We start from the raw sequence: 10,075 nt of genomic DNA, 5'->3' as shown, positions 1-10,075 counted from the left end.
GCGTCCCCTCCGGAGCCCGCTGCAGGTGAGACTCCCGCTCCCCACCGAGTTCTGTTTGGGTTTCCGTGGCGTGGGCTCCCCGCAGGTTTGTTTGTTTTTCTTCAAATTACAGATGCAGGGAAAACCGCCTGACATCATGAGAGCGGGACAAACGCTCACTTTGAAGGATTCCTGGGCAGGACTTCAAGTGAAATCATATGCCTGAGAAGAACTTGATACCGGTCTAGAGAAAATAACCAGTTCGGGGTTTGCCAAACCGTGGAATGTGCAAAATGCTCCACTTTTTTGCAAGAGGCCAAGTGTCCCTTCAAAAGCTCCACTAGGCATAGGAGCCTGAACACCGAAGGAGCGAGAAGCCTGTGCCATTGTTGGGTGTGGGGAAAAGGGACATACATTGTGTGAGTTTCCGCTAGTTTACAGGTTTCGCTTGGGGAAGGGTACCTGCTGCTATGCACGAATTACCAACTGCATGTGCTTAGCAAGCCTGTGCACAAAGCGGGGAAATGGGTGTGTAGATGGGAACAAAAACTTGGGTGTTTTCTTATGGCTGAAGCCTGTCAATCAATCCTCACTGGACATCGTTAATGCCAACGACATGAACAGCAAGACAAAAAAAAAAAAACAACAACAACTTATGTGCACATTAAGCATTCTTCCTCAGTTGCTTAGAATTCACCCAAGACAGGTTAATACAATATTTGTCCTCCAGTGAATACATGCTGGTTAAGACTCCTGGGTCCAGCCACCACATGAAATTCTAACTTCTAAAACAGAAGTCCTTTTAAGTGTCCTTCAAATAAGGATAGGAAGCAAAAATAAAATGAAATAGGAAGTAATGGTGGAGAGGAAAAAACACAAGTGGCTTTACTGCCGTTCTAAAAAAGAACTGGCATCGTCACGGGTATTGGGGTTGGGGAGGTTGGCAATATAGAAATAGTCTGCAAGCTGAAAATTGTATTTTAATAGCTGATATTTCCCACACTGAATCCTTCTCAAAGTAAAACTAGCCCCCACCTTGCTTTTATTCATTTGTTTATTTCTCTGAAAATCTAGGGGAAAAATATTACCTTCAGTTTAGTATTTAGTATTACTCAATATAAATGTGGCATTTGCTTTTCTCCAAAGTGTTTTCTCTTATGAAAAAAAATGGAGACAGCAAAACACCAGGAAAAAAGAGGCAAATGGAAGACTACCTATTTTTGAAACTTCTGGTTTTTATGTCATCAGAGTTAAGACAGAGATTACCTTCTCAGCAATGATGGTCAGCTCCATCCTGATGTACGTCAAGAAATCTGAAATATCAAATAGTCAGACCAAGCTAGTGAACAAGGAGATTCCTCCATGAACAATTTAGAAAATGGAGGTGGTTGGATAATACACACACAAAAAAGAGAATCACCATCTTGATGCTCATCCTTCTAGAGCACTCTCCTTACATTTCTGCCCTCCACACAGGCGCACTCAATCACTCCACAAATACACCCACATGTAATTACTTCCCCATCTCATTATTTGGTAAAGGACTACCAAAACCCAAAAATTAGTTCCCCAAGCCTCCACTCATCTTTTCATATGAGTAAATGCTATCAGCCTCTTATGGTAAAATATGGTCTAAAATATTCAGAATAAATTTTCAATATTGTTAAGTCAGCACTCTGTGAAGGTGTGTGTCCAGGGAAACAAAAACCTTTGGCAATATAATCACCTCAATCTGAGCTGAGCAAACGCGATCTGTTTGCATTCATACTTGTCTGCCACAGTCATTGTTTGAATTAGGCAGAAAAATTACTTTCCAGTTTGAAAGTTTTTCGATTTACACTTGAATGCAGTAAACTCGATGTAAAAGTTATGAACTAAGCAATACAAACTTAGCATTTCTAATGATATTAATGATAAAAGCCAGGATTTTCCTGGCCCAGAAATAACCAGAATAAAATAAAAATCAAATACCATTTGTCCCTGTTGTTTTATGCAACTTTATCAGATTTTGTATAAATATTGTAACAGGAAAAAATTCGGTGTAATTTTGAATAAAATATGTTTGCTAACGAACTGACTAGAAAATGAATAGCTATAGCATTTAATATTGTAATTGTCCCAATAGTTACCAAGGAAACTGGAAGTTCATGTTCTTTGTTAATTGTATTTGACTCCACATGTTCACTATATTTAAAGAAGGAACGTGCCTCCCAAATGGATAACATCAAAATGGGGAAATATTCTTAACTTTGGCTATCCTTTTGAACAAGCATGACACTAAATGCCATTTTCATTCACGAAAGACGAGTTATTATTAAGCAAATTACTTTACAAATGGAATTATCTTTCCTGCTGAATTAAACTTCATTATTTTCTCTGCATTTATATTCACTTATATGTGTATATAGGTTGATAATTTTAATAGCACTTTACACATCCTTTCAGTGAGATAAATTCATTATCTAAGAGTCCTCACAAAAATTGGAGGGCATGATAAAAATGCAAGACAGTAACAAGACAAAATAGTGCTGGCTTCATACTGCTTATTTGCATTTAACTGTTTGATAACTGCCTCTTCAAAATATAAGCAAGAGGGGTGAATCACAAATTTTAAGTTTTTGCCGTTTGGGGACCTGATGAGAGATGGAGAGATGCTACGAAGCCCTCTGAACAACAAACTGGGATAATAATAAAGCTGTCTTTCTAAATAACATGCCTGTATCTGTCAGTAGCTAGTTTATTTGAGTTTTTCACTCCTTTGTTTATATTAGTGCCCCCTCCCTCCGGTGTGCCTCCAGAGTTAAACAAGCAGGTATTTATCTCCAACTTAAATCCTAAGCTTTAGAAATATAGACCAAACTCTACGGTTATTAAAATTTTCAGTCATATTTATTTATTGCAGAAAAATAATATACAAAGATATTTACAAGACAATCATAAAAATATGAATGCATTTAGACACCGGATCTATTTGCATTTTACCATGGGTCATCAATAAATAAATAGAATGTTGTTTTTTGTATTTTAAGGGTTTTCTTTTTTTCCCCTCAGAGGAAGAATGAAAAAAGGAATTCACTGACCGTGATTTTGCAAGTCAGTGTAATTCCAGCATTTTTATTTCTAAAGGTGTTCTGAAAATTCCTCTGAGTGTTACCATTTTAAAAAGGAGAAAGTCCACAATGATGCCTTTCCTTGCAGTGGCTGATTGGCACGACCTCTTGAGAATGCATGCATGAAAAAACAATAAAAACATTCTTCGTCATAAAAAAAAAAAAAGGAACACAAACAACTGTTCAAACTTCTATCAGAATGGAGAGGTGTGAGGATGGTGCCGCTGCCCGTCTGGGAATCACAGTCCAGGGGCCTGTCTCGCTTTCTCTTTTAAAAGTGCGCCCCACGCCCTGATTCTTTGAATTTGGATTCTGCTCTTCTAATTTCCAAGAAAATCTTTGGCATAGATATTTATTTATTTATTTATTTTTAGTTATCCAGCTCCAGAGTCTCTAGACTGTCCATTTTCTCCTTCTCTGGAAACAATGACATCTGCAAAAACCCAAAAGGGGGTAAAGTTGGTTATTGTTTAGGTCTCTGTGGCTGTTTCCTAAGCGTCGTGAGCCCTGTTCTTATCACCACCACCACCACCACCACCACCACCGAGAAATTACGCCGAACAACCTGGAAGGATTTCAGCCCAAGGGCAAGAGGAAGTGGGTGGGCGGAAAGGAGGAGGTGGAATTTGGAAACGTCGGTGGTAAAAAGAACGAAAACTCGAAAGCCAGAAAGAAAGGGAGGCGCTGGCAACTGTCCTTCCCCAGGACCCTTGACTCTCCCAGTCGCCCCTCCGGTCCGTCACGCACACGCACCCACACGCACACCTTCCCAAGGGCGCATCCCTCACGCCCCAGCTCTCCCGCGCGGCCTCCGGGGACGCTGGGGGGGGGGGGGGGGAGGTGGCCGAACCAGGTGGGGTGGGAACGCCAGATAGCGGGAGAGGGCGAGGAAGGCGCGGCGGCCGGGACCCGCGGCCTGGCCGTCAGTCCTCCTGCCACCTGAGCCGGGAAGGGGCGCCGGTCCTTACCTAGGTCTCCGGCCCTGCCGAGGGGGTGGGGGGCTCCGCCTGCTAGTGGGACGCGGACATGGACCAGGCCCCCTCCATCCTCCAGACGGAGAAGGCATAGCTGAGCCTCTCGTGGGCCACATAGCTGCAGCTTGCCATCTTGGAGTCCAGCTCGTCGCTCTGGAGGACCTGGTAGAGGAAGTCGATGTACCTGGCCGCCAGCTTGAGGGTCTGGATCTTGCTCAGCTTGTCCGAGGGCAGCGTGGGGATGATCTTGCGCAGCGCGGCGAACGCCTCGTTCAGCGACTGCGTGCGCTGGCGCTCCCGCACGTTGGCCATGACCCGCTGCGTCTGCAGCTCCTCGTAGGACTGGGGGCTCCCGCCGCCGCTGCTGCTGCCGCCGCCGCCGCCCGCGCCGCCGCCGCCGCCGCCGCCGCCGCCGCAGCCCGCAGACTTCTTGCCGCGCTTGCCCTGCGCCGGGCTGCCCGGCTCCTCGCCGCCTCCGACGCCCCCGCCCGCGGCCCCGCCGGGCCCCGAGCCGCCGGCCGCGCTGCGCCGGCTGCTGCGCCGCTTGCGCCCCCCGCGCTTGCCGCTCGCGGGCTGCTGCCGGTCCGGCTCCTCCTCGCTGTTGCTCAGGCTGTCGTCGGCCGGCGAGACTGGCGAGCTGGACACGTCCTGCATCATCTCTCGGGCGGCAGCGTGCGGCCTCGCAGGCCCGGGGCAGAGGGGCGGCCCGGGGAAGAGGAGGAGAGCGGGCGCCTCAGCCCGCCAGCTTCCCCCGCGCGCGGCGCCGGCCCGGGCGGTGCGGCGGCCGAGGAGGGACGGGGAGGAGGGACGGGGAGGATCTCTCCGCGGGGAGGGCGCGCGCGGGGGAGGCGGGGAGGGAGGCGCGAGGGGGAGGGGACGGTGTGGATGGCCCCGAGGTCCAAAAAGAAGGCGCCCGGCGGCGGCCGCACGCGCACCCCGCGAGGCCTCCGGGAAACGCTGCCGGTGCCGGCGAGCCCGCGAGGGGTCTGGGAGTTGGACGCAGGCGGCCGACTCGGAGGCTCTTATAGCTCCGTGCGGGCGGAAAGTTGGGGGGCAGCGGTGTCATTGGCCTGACGTGGGGAGGAGGGACTTTTCCAAGTTTTATAGGAAAGTTTCCGCTTTCCAGCCCCCCTGCTCCGTCCCCACCCCACCCCCCACCCCCACCCCCTTCCTCGGGGTCTAACAATTCGTCCTCCCAAAACCATTCAAAGCGGACCTGGCCCCGGCGGCCGGCCCCTGTGCCCGCCTCTGCGCCGCCCTCCCCCTCCCCTCCCCTCCCCTCCCCGCGCCCTCCTCCCGCCGGCTCCGACTATTTGCTTCCGCGCCGGAGCGCGTGGGCCGCGCCCCCCGCGCCCGAGCGCAGCCCCGGGAAGCGCCGGAGGGACCGTCGCGGCCGCGGGGTCGGTCCCTCCCGGAGCGTCCGTGACAGCAGCGAGGGCCACAGCTTCTGCGCAGCGGGTGATGTCTCCTCTCGCCCCGGTCCCCTGCGGGTCCGTGGGGCCGGCTGGGGATTGCTGGGCGGGCGCGGGGGGGAATGGCAAGGACACTGGCCACCGCGTAGCCCGTTCGGTGGTCCGGTCGACCGGCCCGTGGAGTCCCCAGGGCCACACGCCCGCGGCTGGCCCGGAGGTCGTGGGCGTTTCTGGAGACGTGGCCGCGCCGCCGGGACGGCTGATCTGCGCGCCCCGGCCTGCTCTGTCACCCCGGCCCGAGGAGCATCCGATTCTTCTTCTCTTTCCTAGTGACCCGATCTCAAGCTTCCAGGCACGCCGGGGACGACACCTCCGAAGGTGCTAGAAAGAGGCAGAGAAGTTCGTTCCCCCCCCCCCCTCGGAAGGCAGCCCTGCCCTGGGAACATGCAGGAGGGGCCAGAGGGGGGCAGCGCAGCGTCCTGGCCGCGGCCCTGCCCGCCTGAGCTGCCATCTCGAGGTGGAGGGCCATTTCGTCCCCACCCCATTCCCCAATGAGGCCTGGCGTGGTGACCTCTAAAGGTCCACTCCAAAGACAGTGAGCTGGGGGTTCCACATCGCCTGGACACACAGGGCTGCCAGCTGTGAGGGTCTCCTTCCCCACCCCCACCCCTGGAGGTCCACTGGTCAATTACGCTTGCTGCGCCCCAAACGCAGACCGATTGCTTGGACACTTGGACATGTTAAGCGTTTCAATCTCATAAGATAACAACAAAGAGCCCCAAAGAGGGTGTTATTGTAGAATCTGGCGAATTGGAAGCAACAACAGTTGGTGAGCTGGTGCAGGGAAGGGAAGTCTCCCTGGAAGGGAAGTTCATTTTTGCAACGCTAACATACTTTTTCTTCTTTTTTGGAACCAGCTGGGATAGAATAACCATTTCATGTGCATGCCTTGCGTTGCCAAGCAAACCAGAGGTCGAAAGCAGTAGTCGGTTTGAGGGGTCAGATTTGGGGGATGCCAGAGTTCAGTGCCCCGGGCTCAGATCGCCTGCCCAGGCCGAGGTAAACTCCCGCTCTCCCCAAGTCTGGACTAGGGGATGAGAATGATCTCAGCGAAGCGGCTCTTTCGTGGCCCGACCGAGGGTCTCGTCCGCGGGCACCCGCAGGAGGAGGCGGGAGCCCAGGCGACACGCGAGCAGGCCACGTGGCTGTGTCCCGCTGAGGCTCTCAGCTTTGGTCGGGGGAACCCAGGCATCTGCAGCGCCTGGGGCGAGAAGGGAGGGCAAGAGGCATCTCCCCCGTGTGGGGGGCGAACAAGGCTGTGCTTTCTTGGGAGGGGCGGCTTACCGGGCTTGTCTCTCACCATTTTTACAAATGTTCAGAAACAATGTCCACAGCGTGCTCACTGGCCATCCTTTAAAATCCATGCCTGTCTGAAAACCAAATTCGACTTGACCTCCACTTAATAGTGCGCAGGCAGGTCTCCTGAAAACAAAAGGCGAACTCTGATAAGTCACCTTCTGTTTGCATCTTCTGCCTGTAGGACTTGATCTCTTGGGAGCAGAGATTCTGCCCCACTCTCTACCAAGTGTTCTTCCGTGCAAATCTGAATGGCAGAGTATTCTCCGCACTTCTTATTTGAAAGTCGCCGCCGAAATCTTGAAAAATGTCTACCGTTTCCTATCTTGTGTTTTTTTTTAAAAGATCAATCTGAAATCTTAATTTTGTTTTATTTTTTTTTCCCTTTAGCCCAATTCTCAAAAAATAAAGAGATCGAATATTTGGATGCTTTCCTTTGTGGCTGTGGGCAAGCAAGACAGGGAAGTGTGGGCAAAGTGTAAAGAAAACCATACCTGACCAAGGGGAATTGGGGTGGAGGTCCCGGAGCTGCAGATGGGGGCAGAGACACTGAGCCCCTGACAGCGCAGCAGGCGGGGATCATTAGCCGGCCCCACTTGCAAAGTCATCAATCTCTAAGACTAGTTCTTAAACAAGTGAGCCCAGCCCTTCTCCAGGCACTAACCTTCTAGGGGACGAAGAGCTGGGGGCCCTCACAGGGACCCTCGGGGCTGAAGCAAAGCTCTGGATGACAGGGTTCTTAGAAGAGGGTTTAGAATGAATGACCTAACTAGAACCATGCCAGCACGAAATCTTCCTGACCCAGTCACAATGAATGACTTCAGTTCTGAGGAGAAATTTCTCTTGAACTCTTCCAAAGAGTGGAGTAGGAGGATGAGACTGGTTTCTGATTGTTCAAAGGTTACTTTTTGAGCAGAAGGGTGTAGCTTGTGGGATGAATTATCTCTCAGAATGTCTGGGGTTTGATCCTCCCTCGTTTGCAAACTACGGTTTCCCGATGGGATTGTCCATCTCACTTTGCTCATTCATCTGTAGCTACATCCTACCTAACGTTATATCTAACAGTTTTCTTAGCCACTCTGAGAGTAAAAGCGGGATCCCTTACTAGGCGCTGAGGAGCCAAATGTTGCATCTGTTGTAAACACAACAATAAGGGATAACTTCAAAAATACTCAGTTTAACATATGAAAGCTAAGTTTTAAAAGCCTAATTTCAAAATGCTTAAAAAACAGTCTTTGAAATTTCCCTCTGAGCCTGAACTCAGCCAGACTTGAAGAATGTAAGTGAAGCGCTACCTTCTTTGGCAATACAGTATTAATTGCAATTTAATCTTTTTTGTCTAGTTCTACAATAAGTTTTCTGAAAATAATTTAACTGAAAACAAAAAAAAAGTTCTTTCTTTTGCACTCGATAATTCAAAATGAGCTTTGTTTTCAAACTGCAAACTTGGCATGTTCCTGCCTGAGGAATGTGTGCTGTGTTAAAATTTTTAAGAAAACTGTTAGAAGTAACAGAGTTAGGAATCTCATACTGAGCATATGCAGTAAGTATGTATGTAGCTATATCTTTAAAGCTTGAATATGCACTGGCATTCTCTTAGCAACAGTCACTTATAAGTCATTTGAGAGAAGGAGAAGAAACACACATACACACTATGGATCTCTTAGCAAGCTGGTAAGTTTTGCTATGTTGGGTCTTGCACAAAAGATGAGTAACTGAATCTGTGTCCATGCTTTCTCGCCAGTCTTTGGATGACCTACCACCTGCTTGCTGGCTTAGAGTTCTGTGCAATAATTTCTCCGAATTGCATGAATGAAGCACAGGATCATTCACACAGAAGGGTGCGCAAATTGGAAAAGGCTGCAGTGAGTGGATCTCAAATGAGGCTGCACATCATAGATTCAGTCTGGTTTAAGTGAGAGGATTTTATGAAAGGGCAGTACAAAGTTTGTGTCAGCACAAGTGATTTTTGATAACTGTGCAAGAGCAGATTCGTTCTCTGTGACACGGGTAGCCTTAAGGATGTTGGAACACCTTGCCCTAACTAAGGAGTCATTCTCTTTCTCTTTTACTGATAGGCTAATTCATGAATTTAACTGACTCTACCGTTCTCTTTCTGAATTTCTTAAAGAAAAAGAAACTGAAGTTAGAAGGAACTAACATTTGAAGCTCACAATCCAGAAATAAATTGGGGAAAAAACACACACACACATAAAGCACAAGAAATTGAGTTGCCAACACCTCAAGTGAGCAAATCAGAATTTCAAATAAATATCAATTTTTTTAAGTATCTGGCATTGCATCACTCAAAATGAGGATGAGATAAGGAGACATCACTTGCCAGACTTGTAGGGAAAGAAGAATTAGAGTGTGGAAAAGTGTGGCGTTTTGAAGAACCTTCCCCCAAACTCTTTATTACCTTACTGGGTGTGCAGGCTAGAAAGTCGGTGCCCATCTTTGCTGCCAATTAACGATGAAATACATTCTTCCTTTACTTATTTCAAAGAATTGCAGCAATAATTGAAGAAATAATGAAAGAAAGTCAGTTACTCATAGAGGTTTTTTATCATGGCCACAATCTTTCTACATCATGGGCATTTTTTAATCATCTGATACTCCAGCAATTTAAATATAAATCAAATGGTTTACATTCTGTTTTCCCAGCTAAATTTCCCTTTCTCATTACAACTTTCATCTCTCTTCACTTCAAGGAGTTTCCTTTTTTTCTCTAATGGCTTTTACTGAAGTCTTAAATCCTGTATTCATAATTTGGGTTGATTCTTCAGAAAACATGTTGTTTTTGCTAGTGACCACTAGAGGACACAATTTCCCAGAGAACTTGGTTAAAAAAAAAAGCTCGTGGAAGAGGAAAGCTAACAACATAGCAAAAATACTACACAATCAACCAATGTCATTTTAGAGATGTCTAGTTGATTTATGTCACTTATATTAATTTTTAAAAACAAACATGAGTTGGCATTCAAGCTATAGATTTTTTTTTGGAGAAGTTAATATATTTTTTTATTGTAGAACATAAAAGAAAAGCATACATTAATGAAAATATACTAAAATACCATTTAAGGGAAAGTGTTTATTTTACATTAGCAGAATTTTGTACAAACTCTCACTGACCAGGAATTTTATTTTCTTAACTTTAGAGCCATGTTTGGCAATGTAAAAACAGTTTTTAAAAAATATATGATCCTTCCAAAATGCCTTTGAAAGTTTAAATTTTTAGTTTGGG

The 10,075-nt window shown here is 47.9% G+C and overlaps 1 protein-coding gene and 1 long non-coding RNA gene across 2 annotated transcripts; one reads left to right on the top strand and one right to left on the bottom strand.

The window, feature by feature from the left end:
* Positions 1 to 2,846: 2,846 nt before the first annotated feature.
* Positions 2,847 to 5,045, bottom strand: TWIST1 (twist family bHLH transcription factor 1). The gene is made up of 2 exons (XM_079785354.1): positions 4,058 to 5,045; positions 2,847 to 3,522 (listed from the first exon to the last, which is right to left on the bottom strand). Exon 1 carries the CDS (start codon positions 4,718 to 4,720, stop codon positions 4,100 to 4,102), a length of 621 nt encoding a protein of 206 aa, XP_079641480.1. The 5' UTR covers positions 4,721 to 5,045; the 3' UTR covers positions 2,847 to 3,522; positions 4,058 to 4,099.
* A 340-nt stretch (positions 5,046 to 5,385) lies between these two features.
* On the top strand, positions 5,386 to 7,068 carry LOC307108691. Its single transcript, XR_013814330.1, has 3 exons — positions 5,386 to 5,521; positions 5,806 to 6,620; positions 6,652 to 7,068. It is a non-coding gene; the product is annotated as an uncharacterized lncRNA (long non-coding RNA).
* Positions 7,069 to 10,075: the final 3,007 nt, after the last annotated feature.

The sequence above is a fragment of the Cnephaeus nilssonii genome (assembly GCF_951640355.1).
Source record: "Cnephaeus nilssonii genome assembly, chromosome: 12".
Lineage (NCBI taxonomy): Eukaryota > Metazoa > Chordata > Mammalia > Chiroptera > Vespertilionidae > Cnephaeus > Cnephaeus nilssonii.
This window is presented reverse-complemented; position numbering and strand designations above follow the sequence as displayed.

Coding starts and splice junctions, on each gene's coding strand:
- TWIST1 (XM_079785354.1), bottom strand. CDS start 4,720: ATGATGCAGGACGTGTCCAGCTCGCCAGTCTCGCCGGCCGACGACAGC.